The 23,918-nt window shown below is 40.3% G+C and overlaps 4 protein-coding genes across 4 annotated transcripts; 2 read left to right on the top strand and 2 right to left on the bottom strand.

Annotated features, from left to right (window-relative positions):
- Positions 1–148: 148 nt before the first annotated feature.
- MONOS_3196 (uncharacterized protein) lies at positions 149–11,024 on the top strand (the record flags this gene model as incomplete). Its single annotated transcript, XM_067873179.1, has 3 exons — positions 149–1,046; positions 1,191–3,395; positions 3,569–11,024. The coding sequence occupies 3 exons, from the start codon at positions 149–151 to the stop codon at positions 9,847–9,849; spliced, it is 9,384 nt and encodes a 3,127-aa protein (XP_067728007.1). The 3' UTR covers positions 9,850–11,024.
- A 63-nt stretch (positions 11,025–11,087) lies between these two features.
- MONOS_3195 (uncharacterized protein) lies at positions 11,088–13,179 on the bottom strand. Its single transcript, XM_067873178.1, has 8 exons — positions 13,087–13,179; positions 12,892–13,012; positions 12,753–12,846; positions 12,639–12,703; positions 12,415–12,577; positions 11,989–12,168; positions 11,518–11,772; positions 11,088–11,321 (listed from the first exon to the last, which is right to left on the bottom strand). Exons 2-8 carry the CDS (start codon positions 12,967–12,969, stop codon positions 11,293–11,295), a joined length of 864 nt encoding a protein of 287 aa, XP_067728006.1. The 5' UTR covers positions 12,970–13,012; positions 13,087–13,179; the 3' UTR covers positions 11,088–11,292.
- Positions 13,180–13,272: 93 nt separating this feature from the next.
- On the top strand, positions 13,273–16,379 carry MONOS_3194 (uncharacterized protein; the record flags this gene model as incomplete). Its single annotated transcript, XM_067873177.1, has 7 exons — positions 13,273–13,449; positions 13,520–13,610; positions 13,808–13,914; positions 13,995–14,801; positions 14,940–15,065; positions 15,245–15,364; positions 15,476–16,379. 7 exons carry the CDS (start codon positions 13,273–13,275, stop codon positions 16,091–16,093), a joined length of 2,046 nt encoding a protein of 681 aa, XP_067728005.1. The 3' UTR covers positions 16,094–16,379.
- Positions 16,380–16,453: 74 nt separating this feature from the next.
- MONOS_3193 (putative XK-related protein) lies at positions 16,454–20,998 on the bottom strand (the record flags this gene model as incomplete). Its single annotated transcript, XM_067873176.1, has 9 exons — positions 16,454–18,122; positions 18,194–18,327; positions 18,584–18,690; positions 18,908–19,121; positions 19,276–19,490; positions 19,729–19,896; positions 20,091–20,545; positions 20,602–20,875; positions 20,974–20,998. 9 exons carry the CDS (start codon positions 20,996–20,998, stop codon positions 17,195–17,197), a joined length of 2,520 nt encoding a protein of 839 aa, XP_067728004.1. The 3' UTR covers positions 16,454–17,194.
- Positions 20,999–23,918: the final 2,920 nt, after the last annotated feature.

Here is a 23,918-nt window from a genome sequence, read left to right as displayed (position 1 = left end):
ATATCCCATTGCCTTCAGCAATACATCAAACTGTCATTGATGTTTTTCGGTTTGATCATAAGATTAACAACAAATTTAAATATTTGAAAATATTTTTAGTTATGTTGATTTTTCAATATCTTGGTCGCATGATGCGTTCATTTTAGTTATGACAAGTATCTTTGCTCCAATTATGCTTTTGGAAGTTGCGGCAATTGGCATTGGAGCTTTTTTTAACAGAAAAGGATCGTCAATGAATCCTGTGCTGTCTTACAATACAAACTTATTTGCATTGCTATTATCGTACATTTTCTTTATCCCTGGTATTAATGTGCTTTCAGGGAATCTTTTATGCACAACAACATCCGGAGAATATATCTCATCATCAATAATGACTGCTTCTGTCTACGATCTTGGATGCAGTTCATCCGGAAGTCGTATTCCTTTACTTGTCATTGGAATTGTTCTTCTTGTTCTTCATGTTGTTGCTGCATTGACTGTACGATTTTTTGTTTTCAGCTACGATCTTCGAGGCAAAGATCCGTTTGGAGCACAAAACGGCGTCTTTGTTACATTCAGCGGAATAATCAATGTTCTTGTGATTGTCTTATCGATTACTCTGCGCAAATCTCCGCTGGTGCCATCCATCATCGGGACGATCTGCTATGCGATTCTGACGCTGCTGGCAGTGTTTTGGCAGCCGTTCACGCTTCCAATCGGCAACGCAGTGATGGCCGCATCGCATGCTCTGCCGCTGGTGTTCTTTCTGTTTGGTACGATATCCACTGCGTGTTCGCATGTAACCCTGCTGGAAGACGGGGACACAGTCGACTACACAGAAATGCCGGTGTGGGGAGTGGCGCTCATCTGGGCAGGGATTGTGGTGTTTGGGGCAGGCGTGACTGTCGGGGCGTTCTTTCTGGCGAGGCGGCTGTCGTATTCAGAGTGGGCAATGAAGAAGGGAGAGGAAACAATTCCACTTGCACCTGGGCAGCAGCAGATGAAAGAGAAAGAGATGTTGATTTTGTCGGGAAGAAGAGACGAGGGAAACATTGAGCAGATGATGGGTGTGTGGCTGGGGGAAAAGAGAATGAAAGAAAAATAATCAGGAATATTTATTATTCTTGTTTTTAAAGAAATAACGAAAAGCTTTATTTTGAAATAAAATAATGGTTTCATTGATTTTTTTTAATGATAATTTATATTTTCAGTCCCATCGAAATCCGCTCGCCAATTCCGTCCCCTTTCACATCTTGTAGACATCCGAGCGTCTTCCACTCCATTCAAATCAGCCAGACACCTTCAGATACAACAGCAACAGCAAATGCAGTCACAGCAGATGAGCCAGTCGTGCTCCTCCTCCTCTCTTGCCTTCTCTTCCTTCTCCAACTCTCTCTTTCCTTCGATGCAACAAGGCGGAACCTCCCCCCACTTCCACAGCCCCTGCTCTCCTTCTTCCCAGAACTCCCCCCTCGTCCAGTCTCTCACACCCACCGAGCCCTTCCCCCCTTCCCCTATAATGCCCCCCATCCAAATCACCATCTCCCCCACCCCCACTGCCCAGTCAGCCACCCCCACCACACCCAATCTGAAGGCCACTCAGTTCGCTCTGCCTGTCGTCAGCCCTGCGGTCATGGCGTCGCCTCAAATGCAACAGACTGCTTCTCTCTCTGCTTTTCAGACAACTACCGCTGGCTCTGCCTCCACAAACACATCTTCTTCTTCTTCTTCTCCAGTCACTTCGACTTCCTCCTCTTCATCTTCGCTTTCGATACAGTCAGCGAATGAAGTGACAGTACAGTCCAATCAGCCCGATCAGCTAGACAAGATCAATCTTGCGCTTCCTTCCCACCGCTCTCCTCTGAAGCTGTCACAAGACAACTTTCAGGAACATGGTTTCCAGGGACCTCTGCCAACATCACATTCATCTTCAGCCACGTCATCAACGAGGATGATGAAGGGAAGTGAAGATGAGTTGGCAAAGGAACAAGGGAATGGGCAGGAGACGATGGGAGAAGAGGACGATGAGGCAATGGCAGAGGGAGTTGGGGAAGATGAGATGGAGGAGGAAGAGCATGAAGAACCAGAAGAACATCAACATGAAGAAGAAAGTGATGGTAATGAAGTGCATGAAGTGCATGATATTCATGAAGGACACGAAGGAGGAGAAGGAGAAGAAGAACAAAAGCTGAAGTCAGACAGAAGCAGAGAAGCTGATGAAGGAGATGAGAATGCAGAGGTTGCAGCGATAGACGAAGACGAAGTGCTGACAAATGTGCTTCCCTTAAGCACTCCGAATGATGTTTCGCCTGCCCATTCGCCTTTGGACTCAGCACAGCGCATCTCCCCCGCACACACCCCAGTACCTCTGGCGCCTGCAGACAGCATGCCCCTTCAGCTGGTGAGGACGCCCCGCTCCACACGCTCCACACACTCAACACACTCAGCTGCTGTGAGTGAGGCACAGAGGAAGGCAGAGGGTAACAGCGACGGACAGAAACAAGGTGCAATTGGGATGAAGGCACCGAGCGAGGCGTGGGGATCGAATGTGCCGCTGCTGGCGAGAAGGACGTCTGGCTCACCCATTCAGAGCGCTCGCAATCACAACAGCAACAACAACAGTTCTTATTACAATAACAACAGTAACAATAATAACAGCATGGCTGTGGGATCTTCCTCACCTGTTGTCTCTCCTGCGCCGAGTGTGCTCTCTCCGATTGGCATGCACTCAATGCAGAGCTCAACTCCTGTCCCAAACTGCTTCTCTGCTGACCAGCTGCGCCCTGTCTCATCCACATCTTTCCCTTCCTCCCGTCTGGCGATGTCTGCTTCCCCTTCGAGACAGCTGCTCCCAACAGTCAGCTCCATCCACCAGCCCATCCATCATTCTCCTCTCGGAGAACACCCTTCTGCCAGATTCACCACAACCCCAACAATTGCTAACCCACCAACTCCACTGCTCTTCTTCCCGCTGCCGCAAAATCAACCTGGCGCGAGTAATTCTTCCTCATCTTCTTCTTCCTCTTCCTCTTCATCTGCTTCCTCCTCATCCTCCTCTTCTATTGCTACCTTAGCCTCACAGTTATCTCCCTCCTCACCTCGCGTCCTCCCCAAGTACTCCTCGCCCACAGCTGTCATCCACGCCATCCGCTTTCTTTCTCACTCTTCTTTTGCCAAGAGCCCTGAATGCATCGACCTCGCCGACAACATTTTGAGCTATGGCGTGAAGAAATTCCGCAACTCGTCGCCGCTCTGGCTGAGCTGCTGCATCTTCCACATGAGTTTCACAGAGAGCACGATGAAGTTTATGCAGGCCATTCAGTTTCTGCGGCAGTGCATTCCGTCCATCCACGAGAGATTTGTCATGTTCTGCCTGCTGAGAGACGTCGAGAGGAAGGCACAGAGAACAAGAGGAGGTGTGTGTGGTTGACGAGAGTGTTCATTTTTATTGGAGAATTTAATTATACACTGCTGTTATGTTTGTTGGTTAATGAGATGATATTTTTCTTTATAAATAATAACAATATTCATATGTATTATATCCTTCTCATATGTTTTGATTTATTATTTATTCTCTATCTTCCATCAGCCTCATCCTCACCCAATGCTTCTCTCTCTCTTCAGTTCAAACAGCGTTTCGACAGAGCCTCAAAAGGTGTTGACTTGGCACGTGCTTATCTTCAGCAGGCGTATCTGCTCTTGTCAAAAGAGCGATTAGATCTGCCTAAAATAGCGATGACGATTGAGAAGGCCATCCAGAACGAGGAAGAAGCCAACGCCGAGTTCAACTCGCTGCTCATCTCCAATCCGCAGTCGACGCAGGTGCTGAGGGCGTATGGAACATTACTTAGAGACATCTTTAGAGACGATGAGACAGCAACACTTCTGTTTATGCAGGCGAATGCTATTGAAGACGAGGCATCGATGCTGACATACACACAATCAACTACACTGGATGATACATTCACATTTGGGCAGACGGGGATGGGGCAGGAGAGCATGGTGCAGCTGGAAGGAGTCGGCGGATGGGGATGGGGTGGAATGGGAGGAGGAGTGACAGGGCTGACGAGAGAGAAGGGCTTCTCTGACAACTACAACACAACACCCAGTTTGTTGGGCCTGAGTTCGAACTTCCCCTCGACAACTGCACTTGGAACGATGCCTATTGCGAACACCGCATCGACTGCTTCGCTTGCTCCGGTGAGACATCCTGTGCCTGAGACGATGAGTGTCATGAGCAGATCATCAACATCGTTCAGAGGGAGAAATATTGATCCGTCTGTTGCACTGACAGACAACGTGGATGTGGTCAAGCAGATGCAGAAGAAGAAGTTGCAGCTTGAGAAGAAGAAACGCGCGAAGCGGGCGAAGGCCATGCGCAACTCGATTGGTTCTGGGCCAGGCAGTGCAAGTGGCACAGGTGGAAGTGCAGTGGATACATTGAACATTTCGATGAAGCAGAAGAAGCTTCTTCCCCTTTTCTACCCTCTTTTAGCACTGTGCATGACGATGTTTATGGTTGCGCTCATTATCGGGTTTGTGCTGACGACGATGCAATTCAGCGAGTCGAAGGCAACAGTCAACATTATCAACAAGGGCACGCAGATGATGCTGTCCTTCGCCACCATCATGCTCTACTCCAGATACATCGCCACGATCGAAAGCGGCGCTGTTGACCAGTCTCTTCTGGGGTGGATGCCGACACACAGAAACATCGATGCTCTGCTGTCGGAAGAGCAGAGGACAGTCAGCAAGCTGCTCGATGATATCTACGCACAGTCGTCGCAGACAGTACAGTTTGAGCAGTGGGAGCTGGATACAATGAAGCAGACAATAAGCTTTATGCGACCGGATGCAACATACAAGGCATTCTGGCAGACGAATGTGTCGATGATTGACTTAGTCTCCAGCATCTCGAACACACTTCACGACATGGCACGCTCCTTCACATATGCCTCCTCTTCCTCTCAGAACAGCATGGCATACATCTCTGCCAACATCCCAGTCACTGTGTCTGAGAAGCTGAAGGCAGCAACCTTGTTCTACTCGTCCCTCACGCTGAAGAGCGGCAATCAAATGACAATTCTGTCGGTGTCTATTGGTATGACGCTGCTGGTCATCACAATCATCATCCAACTGCTTCAGTACATTGTTACCATCGCCAAGCTGAAGAAGGAGAGGAAGGCTGTCATGTTTGACTTGTGCCGCGTGCCGAAGGAGCAGATCCTGCAGCTGAAGAAGCGGCTGGACGATGCAGAGAATCAGATGGAGCCTGAAGACGCAGCAATGTTCCAGTCGTCCACAACAGCCTCGCGAGCGAGCATTGAGTCGCCCACTGCAGTGGCTGTGCTGGACTCGCTGGATGTGAAGACATATGGAGGAGTTGGGGGAGGAGGAGGAGGAGGAGGAGTGGACGACAGAGATGGGAAGAGCGAAAGAAGAATGGTCCATTCACAATCAAGAGCAGAATACGAGCGAACGACGCAGCGTTCGAGTTCAGATATGTCGATGGACTCAGAAAACGAGATGCTGTTTGACAACCCGCCAACCGGTGAAGACGGCTTTGGCAGTAAAAAAGCGCTGCAAGTGGCGCACAATCGGTACAAGACGATTGGCAATGTGTCGTCCAGCAAGCTGAAGCGTGTATCGTCGATGCAGAGTTCTCAGTCACAAGCTGTGCTGCAGTCGATCAACCTCACCACACGCTCTCAGGCACATTCGCAGTCGACGTATCAGCTTCAACTCTCTCCGAAGCTGCAGAGCCAGTCACATCAGACATCAAGAAAGCAATTGCCACGTCTGCAGAAACCAAAGCGGACGCCGCGTAGCAGACATTCCTTCCGCATTTCGAAGAGCGAAGCGCAGTCGAAAACCAAGCTGCCGCAGCTGGTGAAGCCTCCGCAGACAAAAGAGGAGCAAGTGATGACTGAAGATATTGAGCAGTATGAACACAATTTGGGAGAAGAATATGATCCAAACGCATCTGTCAACCGCAGACACACAGAACAGCTGAGATCGAAAGATGTAGCACAACTGAATATTGCAGAGCCGCCGTATGCGAATGGAGTGGAAGAAGCAGATGGGAACGAGGAGAGGAAGAGGATGGAAGCGCTTGTGGCAGCTCAGGAGCAGATAAAAGCAGCCCAGTCAGACAGCAAGCTCATTCTGAGCCACAAGAATTCGATGAGGAAAAGAAAAGATGCAGGTGACAGAACAGCTGCAGCAGCGGTGGCAGCAAAAGAGAGTGCGAATGTTGGGACGAGTGGGCTGAAGAAGTCAGAGCGGATTGAGATGAAAGAAGAGGATGAGGAAGAAGAAGACCATGAAGAGCTGAAAGGAACCATCCTGCCCAACCAGTCAGCCACGATACATGAAATCATCCAGATCAGGTCGTCGCAGAGTCAGCAATCAATTGGCTCAGCCACAACAGCTGTGACATCATCAACCATATCTCCAAATGACACGATGCTGAGCGAGACCATCATTAGTGCGACTGTTGCGCCTTGCATTCAATCTGTTGCTGCGTCCATTCAGAATGCTAATAAGGAAGCAGAGGCATCAAATGTGGGGGCAGTTCAACAGCAAGTGACTGACACGCCAAACACACCTGAATTACAAGGATCGTCACATTTGTTGTCTTCATCGTCTCCTATTACAGCTTCTGTTTCATCACCTTCTCCTTTATCTTCCTCTTCTTCTTCCTATTCTTCTTCCTCATCATCTTCATCATCCTCTTCCTCTTCCTCTTCTTCACCTCTTTCTCCTGTTCCTTTGACTTCAGGTGGTTCTCTTGATAACCAGACTGACTCATCGTCTCTTATGCCACAACACAACCAGTCAAAAGAGGCAATTTTGGTGATCTCTGACGAGTTGGAGTCTGACGTCGAACGCATTTCCCATTCAACACCACACATTAGCGAGGCCTCTCTCAAACAAGAATCGCCGATCAGTTCATTTGCTGAGCCTGCATCACCTCTTCTGCAGACTGACGCCTCCTCCGATGGATATGGACGCAGCACTGGTCTCTCTCCCTCGCCATCTACACCCACCCATCTCTCTCAACAGGCTGTGCAAAGCAAAGAACACGAGATGTTCGATGAAGGCAGTCCATCCACTCTACACAGAGAGAGCCCACATCCACCCGCCCAACAAGAAGAGCAGGCTCCACAGCCACCACCTCAGCAAATTCATCGAACGAAGTCACACAGACAGAAGCAGATCCACAGAGCAGAGACGCAGCCAAGTGAGTCTGATAAGGAGCTTCACCATCACTTCAGCCGGAAGCACTTCAACGAGCTGCAGACGAGCGAGCAACAGCAGCAACAACAGAGCAACGCTAAACATCCTCTGAACAAAGTGCAGTCGCAGTCCACATGGCATCTCTCACCACACGAGTCCCGCACTTCCCTCTCATCTCGCAAGCAGAGCAGACACTCGCCTCATCCACCACAGCAGCACCGCACACAGTCATTTGCGCAGCCCCATTCAGATTATCCGCCCTCTCATCGCTTCCAGACAGCAGACAGCATCTACACAGACACACCTTCCTGGAACTCGCGCATTGAATACGATCAGAGCCACGACCGCAACACTCCTGTTCCGAACCTCTTCCACCCTCAGCTCAACTTCCAGAATCACTACCAGATGATACCCACACAGGCCTATCCCCCGCAGCCATACATGCACAATCCAGGCAGCCCCTTTGCCTCGGACTTTCTGGCCAGCCAGATGCAGCTGAGTGCGTTTGCCCAGCTTGCTCACCAGCTCGGCTGGACTCCCCCGCCGCAGGCAACCACCTCGCCCTCGTTTGCCCAGCAGGCGCAGCAGATGGCCTCGCAGAACTCGTCCTCCTTCGCCACGCCTTCGTCGCAGTTTGACGGCTTCTTCTACCAACAGTCCCCGTTTGGAGTGTCTCCCAGTGGCACTGTCTCTCCTCCACAGACAAATGGATCGCAGACATCGTATGGCCACAACGGATTCATATCTCCTTCAGCTTCCCCACAACCTGGCTCTCAGGCACCACAAAAGACACCTTCTCCGATGATGACGCCACTTGCACCACAAGCTGCTGCGAATGGCGATTCCAAGCAGGCAGACGAAGAGCAAAGGCTGAATGAGAAAGAACAGGAAAAGCTGGAAGAGCTACATGAGCAGATAAACACGATGGGCTCGCCTGTTCGGATGACATTCTACTTCCGCATTGGATTTGGCTTTGTGCTGATTACACTCCTTCCTGTTGCATTCTTTGTGATTTGTGTGTTTGCCAACCAGAAGGCGACTGAAATGATGGGAAATGTGTTCCTTTCGATGTACCGTGCCTTCATCATGAACTTTCTGACCTTCTTCTCCATTAACCTTGCTGCCCCGTTTGCTGCAGACCCGCCAACGATCTTTGAGATTACAGGTTCCACCAATCCTATTGTGACCAACATGAGCTATCTGAACACGTCACTCACCACACAACAGAATCTGCTGCTCGATGGAATAGAATTTCTTATCCAGCTGAACCAGAAAGTAACCATGGGCAACAAAGATAACGACGGCAACTTGATTATTACAGGCGATGATGAAATAGAGGCGCTTGATGCAATCCGCACAGTCAACCCAGGCTCTGCACTGAACAAACTGATGTTTGAGAACACGAGCTGCTTCAAGGCAGACAAATCGCAGTGCACTGGAAAGAACAACATTTATGATCTGTATGGCTCCTTTGCTGGGCTCGATCCGCTGATTACGATGTTTGTGACACGCGCCCAGACGCTGGGGAAGGACATGGATCCTTCGCTGATTACGATGGAGTCTTCGGCTGTGCAGTTTATGAACTCTGCAATGATATTTGATCTGAGTGATGGTTTGCTGGAGTTTAATCGTCTTCTTGTCTTGGAGCAGGACAGAGTGACGAAGTTGTACGAGACACTTCTCATTCTCCTCTTCGTTGCATCGATTGTGGCATCGTCTATTGGCTATTTCGCGTGCTTCATTCCTTCTCGCTCTGACCTCTTCCACGTGGCACTGGTGTCAAACAAAATAACCGACCTCAATCCAATCCACGATGGAGAAGAGGAGAAATCCGCGATGGGAACAGCTGCATGGGACGATGGGTGTCTTGTGGATATGCATCGACTTGACTATGAGCATCACATTGTTGCACTGCTAGCAGCTGAAATGTGTGGCGCGATTGATCAGACGATGGATGTGAAGCAGGAAGTGGCGCAACTGGCAGAGTGGAAGGACATCTTGCTTGAAGACGACATCAGAGCAGGCAGAGCAAACGAGAAGGGTGAGCTGATCGACAAGAATGCCCATGAAGAGGAGGAGGTGTATGACGAGAGAGGAGTGCTGGTGAAGAAGAAAGTGAAGCGCACAAAGGCGCTCTATCGTCTTCTTCCTGATGGAACGAACCAGCTGGAGCATCCATACTTCAAAGTGATGAGGAGATTCCTGATTGCCTCTTTTGCAATGTTCTACGACGAAGAGACGCTGATGATCAAGCATCGCATTCCGTCGAGCCACCGCATCCCGCACTTTGAGGTGCATGCGCAGCTGATCAAGAAGATGCTTGTGGCATCGCTGCAGATGGTGGCGACAGTGCGGAAGGGGAAGGCACTGACGTCGCAGCATGTGAATGGTGTTTTGCAACTGATTGCGATGTGGATAAGCGAGCATGTGAAGAAGACAGACAGAGAAATGGCGGTGCTGCTGGGCGGGAAGATGACTGATGTGGAGATGGAGAAGGAGAACATCCTGGGCAATCCAGTGCTGCCGAGGTCGTATGTGCAGTATCTGAACTCGGACAATGCGTCGCTTCAGGACAGAACTATCCTCCAGAAGGTCATCGACGAGTTTGCGCTGATGATAAAAGTGCCTTGAATGTCTGGCTGAGCACAGATTGGCTCTGATGAGATAGGAGGTGCTTGTGCAAAAAAAAAGAAAGAAAGAAAGAAAAGAAAAGAAGCAAATTGCATTGAAAGAGAGGAAGAGAGGAAGAGAGGAAGAGAGGAAGAGAGGAAGAGAGAAAGAGAGAAAGAGAGAAAGAGAGAAAAGAAAGATGAACCTGAAAAGTTAAAAGGAGCCAAAGAATTTGATCCTTAGAAAGTTAGTTACACATCACATTTATGTATGCTTCAATGTCCAACAGAAAAAAAACGAATGTGTAAGTGCAAATTTTACATTATTCAAAATCATATCATTTGGTCCCAGAGTCCTTTCCTTATGCTTTTTTATCTTTTTTGTTTCCTTCGTGATTCGTTTTTTATGAGGATGAAGCTGCCAATCTGTTCGAAAATGACCAAATTCATTTCATTTAGAGCAGACCTTATCTGTGCTTATGCAACATGTTGCATTGCCTTTTATTCATTTTGCTTTGTTTTCATTCATTTCTGTGTGAATGAATTTTATTATCGTTTTTGCTTTCATTCTATCGAAATGCTATTGGAAGCCATCATTTCATTCCCCATTTCAGTTCATAAGATGATCCGATTACACCTTTTTTTATCGTTTTATTTGCATACCTCGATATCAAATTAATATCTGTATATATATCCACTTTTCTTGTGAACGATTTGTCTACGTCTTTATTTGCTTTCATTTCGCTGATATTTTTAACGTTTTTATTCGCAAATTCGTTCATCTTTTCAGCTATTTTATTTGTGTCTGTAGTTATCTGATATTTAATCGTTTCACTTATGTTGCTCAGTTTGTATACACTAAATGAATCATATAATTCTTAACATGTGCTTATTTATCGATATTAAAAACTGTTTTCTTTATTTTGAGTAATTTTTTTGTTTTCATCTTAGTCATTTATTTGTGTTGTTTTAGTGCTTCCAGCAGATTCATATAAATCACCTTTTATGGAATGTTGTCTGCCTCATTTTTTGTTTTATTTGCTTTGACGCACCAACTCCGTATTTTTTTATTTTAATGCTGTATTTTTAGTTAATTTTATTTTCATTGTTCTTTCTCGACTTTGATAGATATTCTTCTTTTAATTTTTAAAATTCTCATATGTTAAAACAAAAATTACCATTTAGAAAGAAAAAAAATTTTTTTTTCTCTTTTTCTTTATTTTTTCACCAAAACAAATAAATTAATGCACACAAAATTATTCACATAAAACATATTTTTTGAAATCAGAATAACACACTAACAACAAATGAAAATCGAAAAATGGTGATGTGAAATGAAATGATGCTTTGTGAAATGATTTGATGATAACATAAAAAAAAGGAGAATCGCATTTGATGCTCCCTTCTTTACTCGCACTGAAACATGTTTTTTGATTCTCAGAGGAAAAATATCAACAAATAAAGCTTATTCTACATGGTCAATCATTCCACAGACTGAAATAGATGTGAAAAGTATTTTTATGATTGAAAGCATAGATAATCAATCAAAACATCATAAATAAAAAGAATAATAAGTTCAAAAAATAAAAAGGAATGAATGAATGAATGAATGACTTTCTTTAATTTCTTCCTTAGTCAAGATCATTTCCAAATAAAATACATTCAACACAATTTAACTTTCGTGGCAAACCGTTTCGAATTTGTGTGATGTGTTCATTTACTAAATACCGAATCAGCTGGTGCTGCTGATACGAGAATGAAGGAGAGAACGAAGAAGATGACATGGACGAAGCAGAAGAGCGCGAAGAAGACAAAATCGTAGAAAAAGAGCGGATTGTCACAACCACCAAATACAGTGAGAATGTCACAGGGAATACGAATATGCGATGAGCACCTGCTTCGAGTATTATCTCGCCAGGGTACTCGTCTGGATGAGAGAGAGACACTGGGCAATGGAAATCGAAAGAAGCAAATGAAGAAATAGAAAGAAATGAGCGTATTCAATTTTTGTTGTGAGAAATATATTTGAGAACATAAATGCTTTTAATAAAATATTTTTTCAAAATAAAAGGCTTACAAAAATTATCATTTCTCCAAAAAAATCTTTCTTGAAAAACAAAAATTGTAGAAAGCAACATCAACCAAGTACCCTTATTCATACTTACATCTTCGACAACTCTCCAAAGCGAATCAAAGTTTGTCTCTATCGTTAGTGAATTGGTTGCTGTTTCGTTGAATTGAACTGATGAAAGAGAAAAAGACGAAGATGAGGAGGTGGAAAGCGAAGATATCTGTATTCTGCGAAGAAGAAAGCAGCGACGAATACCAGGGGACCATGCCACTTTAAGAAGTCGGAAATGTCAATAAAAAATTCAAAAATTAAATTCATATTTGAATAATTAAAACAAAATTCAAAGAAAAAGAAAAAAGTGGAACAAATGTAAATATATTTTAATGTTAACTTGTTGATAAGTTCAAAAAAAAATTGGAAAGATATAAAACGAAATAAAATCTTATTTATAGTTAATAATACAAAACAATAATTTAAGGTATTCAATTTTTTTTTATATTTACTATTCTAACACACATTCAATCAGCAAATCCCTTCTAGTTCCTCTGAATACATCAGATAATTTTGAATGTAAGCGCTTTTGGATAAATTCTTGATGCACTTTTTCTGGAGGAGTTGGGAACAGTTCGCAAAATAAATTCATAACTTGATAGGCAATAAAACGTCCGACCCTTGGTCCCTAACGTTTCAATATTATGAAAAAATATTTTATTCTCATTTAATTGGAAAAAATAGCAAACGTCAGAAGGGTCGTGGAAAACCAGAACTGCTAATTGCTTTCCCTTTAGACAAATAGACAGAGCCACTTAAACAAAAAAGTATTATTTTACACAAAATAAATAAACGGAAAATACTGGTTTTGAATTCAATATAAAAAGGAATTGAATTTGATAATGCTTGTGAAAATGCATCAAGCATAGCAACCATCAGTTGTCCTATCATGGCAGACTTTTAAAAAATTCTTAAATAAGGAGAAGTGCACAAAATATATACGTTTGGGAATGTTTTGAAAAATTCTTGTTTGTAATAAATGATTCCGGAAGGCTTCATTATTAAAATATTTCTAATCATCTTTTCGTTGGGATATTATTGGTAATTTGCTTGCTTCTTCAATCTGCAAAAGAAACATAATTTCCGAGAAAAATTCATGCAACTGAAAACAGACGCAAGTTGTAGCAACGGACACACCAGGGTAATGCGAAATGCTAAATTCTGAACAACTTATTGTTCGAAAATAGCCAAAAACAAAAGTTTAAATCGAAGAAAAAACAATAGCAATTATTAAAATTGGGCCAATTAATTATTTTTTTTGTGTTTGATCAATTATTTTTGTACTCTAAAAAGGAAGAAAAGATATATTAAGCTAGTTTAGATATGCTCTTCGATAAAAAAATGGAAAGATTCCATGCAATGCATGGAGAATTTCAATCTGACAACATTCGTAGGGATAAATTTGATTTGTCATTCTCGTTGCGTTCAACAGTAAGAAAAGATTTTTTAGCAAAAAGTCGTCTTGAAGATACACGAAGAAATCAAGTTAAAATGCCTACAGTTTGATTTAAATATTAATTTTTTGTTTAGCTTCGGTTTTTGTTTTGTTACAATTTACATATTTTCCTAGAATGAAGAGATTGGTCAACTTGTTCAAAATTTATTCAATAAAAATTTAGAAATTGTAAAGAGCGCATGCAACACTTTAAAACAAATTTTTAGTGCTAATTTAGAACAAAAATCACCAAAAATTTTGATAAGTGTATTTTTATCTTATTCACCGCTGGATCAGCTTTCAAATCTACTTTCTTTGGACAACTTTCCAAAAATACAAAATGATGTTTTATGGATTTTAAATAATATAGGTATATTGTTTTTTAATGAATATATTGGTTGATTATTACGATTATTCTTAAAGTTGTTCCAATTAGCACTCATGATGTTGGTCATCAAGTTGCATATTCGTCATGTTCAAATGCATATTCTCATATTTTGAGAAGCGCTCATCCAAATGTAAGAATTACTGTTTGTTATGTATTTTTGGTTAAAAATTAACAAATTTTTTATTATTTATATTTTTTTAAAAGCTTTTGCATTTGCTTCAGACTCTATCAAAAGATAGTAGTGAAGTTAGAGAATATCTTCTTCACAGCAATATTTGTGATGATATTATAGATTTGATTGAAAAAGTGACAGTAAGAAGAGATCAGACTTGTCAATCAGAGACTGATGAAAAAATGGATCCTGATGACAACGATGATTATTTGAAGAAAATAAAGGAAAACAAACAATTGACCGATGCCACCATATCAGAAGGGTTCAAATCTTTGGGGTGCATTGGATTGAGAGAAAAAGATAGCAATACAAAAAGCAAAGATGGTGATGGAACAGAGAAAGATGATGATGAAAGTGAAGCAGAAGAAGCAGAAGAAGATTTCAAACTTAACAGTAAATTGCTTGTCGAGACGTTTCAAAGGAAAGAAAAAGAAATAGAAATGCAAACAGACGGAAAAGAATTGGATGGAAGTACAAAGCAAAATGACAAGAAAATAAATTTCATAAAGAATACGAAGTTGCAAAAATTGCATCAGCTGTATCCTCAGCTGTTTCGGGTAAATAAAAAGAAAGTGAGTGAATTGGGAAAACCAATTAATGAGAAGCAACCTTCCACTTCTGGTATATCATTTTCTTCTGCCTCAAGCTCCTCCACTTCACCAATTCAGACAACTGAAAAAATGGAAGAAGAAGATACAGCTAAAAATGACGATGAAAGAACAATAGATGATTACGAACCTCTTCTGGTGGGTGTACCGCTGGCGATGGAGGAGATTCTGAAAAATGATGTGCAGATAACACATTGTGCACTGTTTTTCATTCGAACCCTTGCATACAAAAACTTGCCACTTGTTAGAGTTTGTTTAATAGATAATTTTATTTTGTTATTGATCACTTTGTTTATTCTTCGTTACTTGTTTGTTGCTATTCGACAATTCTTTGTTTGATTGACCTTGCCGAACAATCATGTCCGTTGGCTTTCTCTTTCCAAATAGATGATTGCACATTGGGATAAACTGTGCACATTCACTTGTCTTCTCAACAGTTCGAACAATGACATCTTGTACTTGACATTGTGCATTGCGATTGCTGTTACTGGAGCATCTGCTGACTTGTGTCATGTATGAGGAAAAAATTAAAGAGCTTTAAGACGAGAGGGAGAGAGAGAGAAGTGAAATTGCATTTTAAAAAGTATCTTTGTTTTTATTCAGATTATTTGCTATCTTGTGAGCATCTTCATTCTCTTTTCATTGACTTTGATGATAATTTTTTTTTGAAATTTTAAAAATGATTTTTAAAGCTTCTGATAAAGTCAGATTTAGTGCCCTTTCTATGTGTCCTTCTGAAGCACGAGCATCAAGTCATTGTCAGCCGTGCGCTTACCATTTGCGCAAATATTGCTTTGTCGCCTCCTCGTGATGTATGGCTGCTTTTTTCGCTTTTTTTTTTTCTTTTTTCTTTGCTTATTTGCCTTCTTATCTTTTTCAATAAATAATCATTTTCCTATGAATCTTGTTCTTACACAATATAGTCGCAGCTTCTTCTTATAAAAGGAGGTGTTGTGTCGACCATTCTTTCTTCAATCAGGAAAGCAACATATTCTTTCCAGATCGAGTCGCTTAAGATATTCCGTTTTCTTTCGAGGAATCTGCGCTTCTTTATGCAGCTGGTGCTTATGGAAGTGATCGAGAGGACCAGCCTGCTCTTAGACGACAACCTTGATGACTCAGTGACATTTGAGACTCTGCGCTTTCTGAGGTTTTGTTTGTATCTCAGCAAGCACTTCTTTTACTACAAGAGCTTCTCCCACGAAAAGAACATCCACGAGTACGGGATGTCTTATTGCACAGCCAATGTGAGTGACGACAGCGTGATAAGCAGCGGATCTTCGATGCAGATATTTGGTGGAGGAAGAGAGAACGATGTGAGTGTGCGGTTGAAGAGAGCTGGGGCAGTGCATCTCATTCGTAGACTTGCAGATTCGAAGGACAAAAATGTGAGAAACGAAGCATCGAAGATTCTGGACAAATTCTTCAAAGATGAAATGGAAGAGGAAGTGTATTATTCTGATGAAGAAGGGGAAGGGGAAGGTGAAGAGGATGATGAAGGTTCTGATGGGAAAATGGATGAAGATACTAGCTGCAGATGAATCTTTGGCTAAGTTTTTACTTTTTTGCGAAAAATAACCTATTTCAGCTATGCCTTTGAGGTGACGTGTTGTTGCTTTGTCAAATAGATATTGCCAAAATGAATTCTTTTTTTCATTTTCGATGTTGCAAACGATATTGAAAAGCAGCGCCTTTTTGATGAATTTGATCCGATTGACAGTTTATGAAAGTCTAAACCACTTCTGTTATATTAATTTTGATGCCATTCAATTTTCCTTATGAATTGGTGAGTTTTTATCCTTGCGATTGTTTCACTTCAAAAAATAGCATAATTTAAGCAAATGCAGTTTGTTTGAGATTTCATGAAAGTTTAAAATGAATTCAAAAAACAAGTGAAGTTCTTGAAACATCTTTTGTATTTGCATTGATGGAAGAAATTGTTTTGCGTCAACAACTTAAAAGCTAATAAATAAAAAGCTAATTCAACAAACGGAAAGCAATGAGTGAAACATATTCAGATGATGTTCGATAAACTAATATAAATTGGAGATTTGTGCAATCAGCAAAGAGAGACAATCATTGTCCTTCAACAAATTGAGACACTATTTCAAAAGTAGTAAACTGGCATAACAGCTAAAACACGAAAAAATGCAGATGATGAGATGAAACAGCAATCAACACAAATGCAATCCAATCAAAAAAATGACGAAGATGGTGAAATTTTATAATAATAACGAAAAATGAATAATAATTTTGATTTAAAAAATAATAAAAAAAAAAAAGCATTGCTAATCCACAGAAAATCACTGCGAATGTCAAAAGTTGCCAAAAAACGGCAAGAAAAGAAAAACAAACACAAAAACACATTTAAGTGAAACAAAAAATGATGATAATGTTTAAAAAATAATTATAACATGAATGAAACAGGGAAAAAAAATTAAGAAAAAGAAACAGCGAACTATGAAACATGATATGAATTATTCCAAATTCGGTTTTGCTCACAAATGATTCCATTGAACATTCTCCAAAAAATAATACCACAAAATCTATTGCATTATGAAAAATTCTTTTGTGATCATGTTGTTAACATGTCAATCGTATTCAAAGTTATGACTTCCCCTTGTCATCTCCGCCATCTTCTCTTAAGATCTCCCAATTCTCTTGTTCCTCACATTTCCCAGTGCCTCTGAGCTGCTGTCTGATTCTGAGTCGCCAAAGCTGTCGTCGCTGCTGTCAAACGAAGAGTCGCCAAACGAAGACGAGCTGAAGTCGTCTGAGCTGCTGTAATCTCCCTCACTGCCGCTGCTGCTGTCTGAAAAGTCGCTCGAGTCAGTGTCCTCTCCACGAGCATACTCACTCCGCACGAGCTTCTTCCCGTTCTTCGCACCTTTCTCGCTCGCAATCATCATCTCTATCTCCCTCTGCTGCTGCACACTGAACTCTGAGCCGATGAGCGGCTGGGCAGCCAAGTCGCCTGCCATCAGAAGCCGCTCTCTTTCCTTTTCAGTCTTCTTCTTCCGCTTCGCTTTGACCTTTGGCTTCATTCGGAGCTTCGATGAGACGCCGTTTGTCTCAATGACGAGTCTGAGGGGGATGAGGGTCATGTCGATGAAGATGACGAGCAGCATTGCCAGCAGGATGGCCAGGTGGAGCGAGTGCTGCTTGATCAGCAGATGCACAAACAGCGACAGAGACCGGAATGCCCACGCCACCACATCCACACAGAAGAACACGAATCGGGGCACAGAGCGAGTCCAGCGGTAGTAAAGTGTCCGCCCCTTTCCTGAGCAGAAGGCGATGTCTGAATAGAAGCCCATCCCAAAGGGTGTCATGGCCAGCGCGTGGAGAAAGGCCTCTAAGTGGCGGAAACCGGATGTGTTCATAATCAGCGAGAAGAAAGAGAACCAGTATGAGAAGGAGATCAGCAGATAGAACAGCAGACTCAGCACGTCTGTTGAAGAAATGAGTGAAATGCGGAATAAATTCACAGCCAAAGAGATGAGAATGTACACAAAAGTGCGCAGCTGCCAAAAGATGGACTCGTCCAGCTTTTCTTCTGCTTGTTTCACTCTGAATGTTGCATTGTCATGAAATAGCATCAGAATATTCAATAATAACAATAAACATTAAATAATTCATACGTTTCTGGATCGATGGTGGACAAATAGTTTCCGAAGACCCAGCAGACAGAGAGGACTGAGCCGAGGAAAGAGAGGACAGGAATGATTGTAGTGTCCTTCTGTTGCACAAGGAGAATATACCCTTGAAGAACAACCTGAAAATTGAATATAACAAAATATGATTAAAGAAAATGTTAATATGCACGATTGAAGAATTTGTAATTAAAAAGCATAATCATCAGAATTTGAAAGTTCTTCGTCTTCCTTTTGATCAAAAGAATTTTAAAAAGAGTATTCATCAACATTAAATGAACGATTCATTTTCATTAATCCCACAGAAGCTTCAACTTTTAGCTATACTTTATTCTTTTCTTTTCTTTTCTTTTTTGCTTTCTTTTAATTTCAGCACACCTGTGGAATTGACTCAACGATTGCACGACAGAGTGACAGATTGTCCAAAGTTGAGAGATGTGTCAGCTCTCTGTTGGTGATTGGATCACGCATCCTGTCCCAATTGCCTATCATCATTTGTATGTGTGTGTGTCATAAGATGTTCATTTAATGTTAGATTATTCAATTTTCAGTCAAATCAGATGATTATAATAAAAATAATTAATAAAAATGAATGAAAGGAAAAAGAATGGAAATTTGATTTTAGTTTTATTAATTTCCACAATCAAACAATAGCACGAATAATTGCATTATTTAATGCATCTCGCAATTCATTGCACAAACCTTTCTCATTTGAGAGGAGAATAAAAGTATCCGGAATCTGCCCCAGACCTATCTGATAGAGAAAGGCTATCCAATACCTTTTCTTCTCCTTCGTCCGCGAATGGACACCATAAAATACAGCTGTGGTTGTAAATGACAAGAGAACAAAAGCTGCATTCAATATGCCCCAAACAAGATCGCCCGTTTGAAAATACTCAAGAATCGTAAGCACATCCTGTCAATCGAATATGTATTGATTTTAAAAAAATAAAAAATACAAAATATAATTCATGTCAGTCATCAAAAATTAAAGTAACAATTAATTTTTTTAGAAATACAAGAAACTCATTTCGCCAACACCACAAATACAAAAAAAGCATCAAGCAGACCATGACAGTGTCAGCAATCTCCATTGCGAGGATGGCCAGCAAGAAGATCACGCCAGACAAGACATAGCCGCCCATTGAGAGGTATTTGAAGGGCACCAGCATTGTCACTGGCTCGTGCTTTAGGCAGATGATGTTGCGAGTAGGCGAGTCCTTCTGGCCTGTCTGTGAGTCGTAGGCAGCACTGGAGAACACAGACAGGGCAGGGACAGGCAGGTCTGTTGCATGTGAAGAGGAATGGGGGAAAAAGAAAGAAAATGAATATGGAAAAATGAAATTTTCATTTGGATTTTAAAAAAAGGGAAAAGAAAAAGAAAAAGAAATTTGATGTGTTTCATTGAAATTTGTAAACATTAAGAATATAAATGCACAAAAATAATGAATAATATTTATTTTAGCATTTTAAAACAGAGAAGCAAATGAAAACGACAACACTTACTGATATCTATGAAATACCTTGGCAGATGAGGGTCTGAAGTATCCCGTTTGATTTAATGCATTCCACAAACAACTTTGATGATTCTTTGGAGATTTTGTTCTCTGAGATGTCAAGTTCTGCCATTTTGGTGTTATTCTTAAGCATTTCTCCCAATGAAATCAATGACAAATCATCGAGCCCAGTGTCTGTATGCACGATTGCCACAAATAAGAATAAATACATCAGATTTTTTCAACAAAATTTTCTCAAAATAAAGTCATTCAAAAAGATAATAACAAAAATTCACAAAAAGAATTTCAATAATTGAGATAATTTTCTTTCAGTCTATCTTTCTCACTCATTCTATTTTTTGTTACTCATCGCTCTTTCTGAAGAATACCTCTAATATTTAACGAAATGATGTTTGTGTGAGGGACTGTATTAAATAAGCTGTGAAGAGCAGTTAATCCCAAAAAATTATGACTTATATCAAGTCTAGTAAGTCCAGGTGTGTATTTTATCACGCGGTTCAAACAAAAAAATCCATTTGGCGTCATCCCAATTGAAGATAATCGTAATTCACGTATAAATGCCCGAGGAAGAACTTGTGCCAATGCAAGAACACCCCAATTCCCAAGTGGGTTATTGCTTACATCAAGACAAGATAGCTTTACGGTTTTGTCGAGTAAAAGTCGAGAAAGCAGCTTTGATCCAGGTGTTGAGTCGTATTGAATTTTTGGTGCATTTACCGTGTAAACACCAATATGATTGCTTCTAAGATCAAGGTAACGAAGCCTAGAATATTTTGATTGTAAGATAAGTATACCTAGAGCAACAAATGTATCATCATCAATGCTGATAATGTATAAGTTGTTATTTTAACAATTATTTAAAAAAAATTGACTTCAAACTTGCAATTTGCGAGAATAAGATTTTTTAGGCGACTTATCTTTTGAAATAATGGCGCCATAAATTCTATTTCTTGTAAGGATATTGGTATATCACAAATCTCGAGTTGGGTTGTCTGAGGACTTGAAACAAATCCAAGGCATAAACTTTGCATAACAGGTGGATTCATCGGAAGAGGAGTCCCAGAAACATCCAAGCCATATTTTACACATGTTATTTCTCTGTGTTGAGCTAATGTAGCTTCCAATGCGTCGATAGCTGATTGATGTTGGATAGCTGTTTTTCAGCATTAATGTTTGCCAAAGAAATTTAAAAGGCAAAAAAATGAAATTTTCAATAAATTTGCATAGCGAAATAAATAAAAAATTGCAAACTTAGGACATGCCCGAAAAGATGCATCCCTGCAAAAAAGAAACTCAATCTAGATCTTTTTGCATAATTTTTTCTGACAATCAAATTCTCAAATTTCTGTGGAAGAAACGATATTCTTCATTTAGAAAAATTATTTGATTCATAACCCGTTCAAAGTTATTGCGGCAAGAGTGGACTCAACCGACACCCTAAAATTGACATGCATAATCATTTTTCCAACATATTAAATGATAAATACTTAATATATTCTTATTTTTTTTAGAAAAATAACTGTATTCAAACATTTAAAATTAGGCCATTGCGACAGACCGACATTTTTTGAAAGCATTCGACAAGTCGACAGACAAAAAAAAATATATTCGAATGTTTATTTTTATTTTTTTCGAATTTTTTTTTTATTTTCTATTCAAACAAAAAAAGATAGATATAATTCACATGTATTTTCAAATAATAAATTGTTTGTTTACAATTTATTAATAAACATTTTTTATTTTTTTCGACAAAGATCAGTCGGTCGAATTGATCAGCCTGTCATATAGATCAGTCTGTCAATCTGATCAATCTGTCGAATAGATCAACTTTTATTTCAGAAAGCTGATATCACGGAAGTTTCAAATGACTATGATTTTATTAAGTTTTTACCTCTTGAATTACAAAATTGTATTAAGACAAAAGAAGTGGTTTGAAAACATAGTTTAATTTAAACAAAAATGAATTGTTTTGATTTTTTTTTTCGAAGAGCGATGCATTGAGAAAAAAAATAGAAGAGTTGAAAAGAAGCAATTGTTCATTTGTAAAGTTAGAATATTCGAAAACCACTAATTTTGGAAAATGTGTGAATATAATTTATTACGATCAAAAGTTACATCATATCTTTTTCTTCATTAAAAAAAAAGATTTCAAACACCCCAACAATACAGGTGAAGAAATTGGAAAAGTTCACTTTGAAGTGAACAATAACAGACTTTGGATAGCGTACACTCCAGTCAAAAATGATGGCTCGTTAAAAAAAAATGGACACAAATACTATTTATGTCCTAACAGCAAGCAAGGAGTTGATTGCGGGATATGTGGAAGGAAAGGAAGCGAAAGGATATGCAATCATCAATGTTCTCTGTTGAATAATTCTTGTATTGTCCAATATTTAAAATCACCATGTTCTTCAAGCTATCAAACAAATTTTGCAACATAGAAAATCGCACCTTATCATTTTCAATATGATTCTTTAATTAGTCTTTTTTTGAAGCTAATCAGTCATTGTAATTTAGCTTTCTTGTCTGCTTACTCATCGGAATTTAATACTTTTATTTCAACATTGATACAGATCTCACAACAAAATCCTTCTTTATCAACAGAGTCCATTTTTCCACGTTTGAATCACAGAAAACTCTCTTCAATTATTCATGATGAAGTGAACAAAATAATCGCTGAAAGGAAAAAAATAATATATAATTCTATGGTTGGAGTAATGATTGATGGAGGAATTATTGCAAGCAAAAAGTACACAGTTATTACAGTTGTCCCATTGAAGGAATTTGCAAAACCATTTTTTTGGAGGATAAATGAAGCTTACTACACTTCATCAGACTATTCGAAGCTCATCACACAAATTTTAACGGAAATCAGAGATCTTCACGGAGAAGTGCGATGCTTTTGCACTGATGGTTTGCTTCCTCAACGGAAAGCAATTGAAAGTTTGAGTGAAGAAAATATTACAAAAACGTCTTTATCGATATGCGCAGGAACGACTCCAGTATTTGTGTATTGTTGCAATCATCTGTTAAATTTAGTGGTGAGTCATTTTTACAGAAAAAATGAATTTTTTCAAAAATTGAGAGATACAATAATTACATATTCCAAACAAGTGAAAGTCCTTTCTCGAAGAATTCCGACAATTCCGAAATACCCCACATTTGTGGAAACCAGATGGCTTTGTCTTTATGACATTTGTTGTTTCATTGGAAAACATTATTATTATGATTGTTTTTCTGAGTTGAAGGAATTAATTTTTGTTAATGATGTGATCAAAAATGAACTTCTTTTATTTCCTCTCAAAGAACTTCAGTTGTTCTTTGAAAAGGAAGAAATTAAGTTAGGTGATATTTTCCCAGAGATATTAAAGGCATTTGCACGGTTCATTTGGATGCAGGAGCTGGCAGAATTTTCCGATGAAAACTGGCGATCTGGTTTATGTCAAATTATAATTCTTTTATTTAATTATTTCTTGGCAGGAAATCGAGGGAATATTATTTCTTTAGCCTTCTCTTTGACACCAATAGGAAGAAATCTTTATCAAGCAGGATCATTTTCCGAAACATTCTGCTCAGAATTGTGCAGGTTAAAAGAAGGATATAAACAGGCTTTTTCAGTGGAAACTACATGTTCAATTTCCACACACGTTGATTCAAATAATGCATTACCACATACTGATATGAATATAACGAACAAAGCAGATTCATCAAAACCCCAGGGTCGCGAACACTTATTCAAGTCAATTTCACCCTCATTTTCGTCATTTAACTCCAATGCAATTTCTTCTTCATCATCTTCTTCCTCTTCCTCTACCTCTCCCTCTTCTTCCACTTCTCCTTCCTCTCCTTCCACTCATCAAATAATCAAACAAATCTGGAAACCGCGAAATTCCCATCTAACTTCTCCTTCTACTTGCATAACTTTATCTCAACTTTCACCTCGCAATGAGGTATCATCTGTTCAACCTTTTGAACTGCCTTCCTTTCCTTCCATTCCATCAAAACAATCAACTTCTTCTCCCTTTTGTTTGAACTCGATTTCTTCTGAAAATGAAATGGAAACTGATCATAGAAAAATCTGCAAGATGATAAGAATAGATAAGCGAAATGAATTTCCAAATGAAACTTCAAAGCAAAATACTGTGAAAGATTTGTTCATTGGAAATGATTTATCTTTTCGAAAAATAATGTTTGAT

The sequence above is a fragment of the Monocercomonoides exilis genome, assembly GCF_001643675.1.
Source record: "Monocercomonoides exilis strain PA203 chromosome Unknown scaffold20-1493094, whole genome shotgun sequence".
Classification (NCBI taxonomy): domain Eukaryota; phylum Preaxostyla; order Oxymonadida; family Polymastigidae; genus Monocercomonoides; species Monocercomonoides exilis.
The sequence above is the reverse complement of the archived record's forward strand: the minus strand, read 5'-3'. Positions and strand labels throughout refer to the sequence as shown.

Bases quoted from the DNA above. Each gene is read 5' to 3' on its own strand.
- MONOS_3195 (XM_067873178.1), bottom strand. From the start codon at position 12,969: ATGATTAGAAATATTTTAATAATGAAGCCTTCCGGAATCATTTATTAC. The intron at 12,704-12,752 runs GTATTTTCCGTT...TTTTTGTTTAAG, and splicing joins TTATATTGAATTCAAAACCA to TGGCTCTGTCTATTTGTCTA. The intron at 11,322-11,517 runs GTTTGCCACGAA...CATCTATTTCAG, and splicing joins CATCACACAAATTCGAAACG to TCTGTGGAATGATTGACCAT.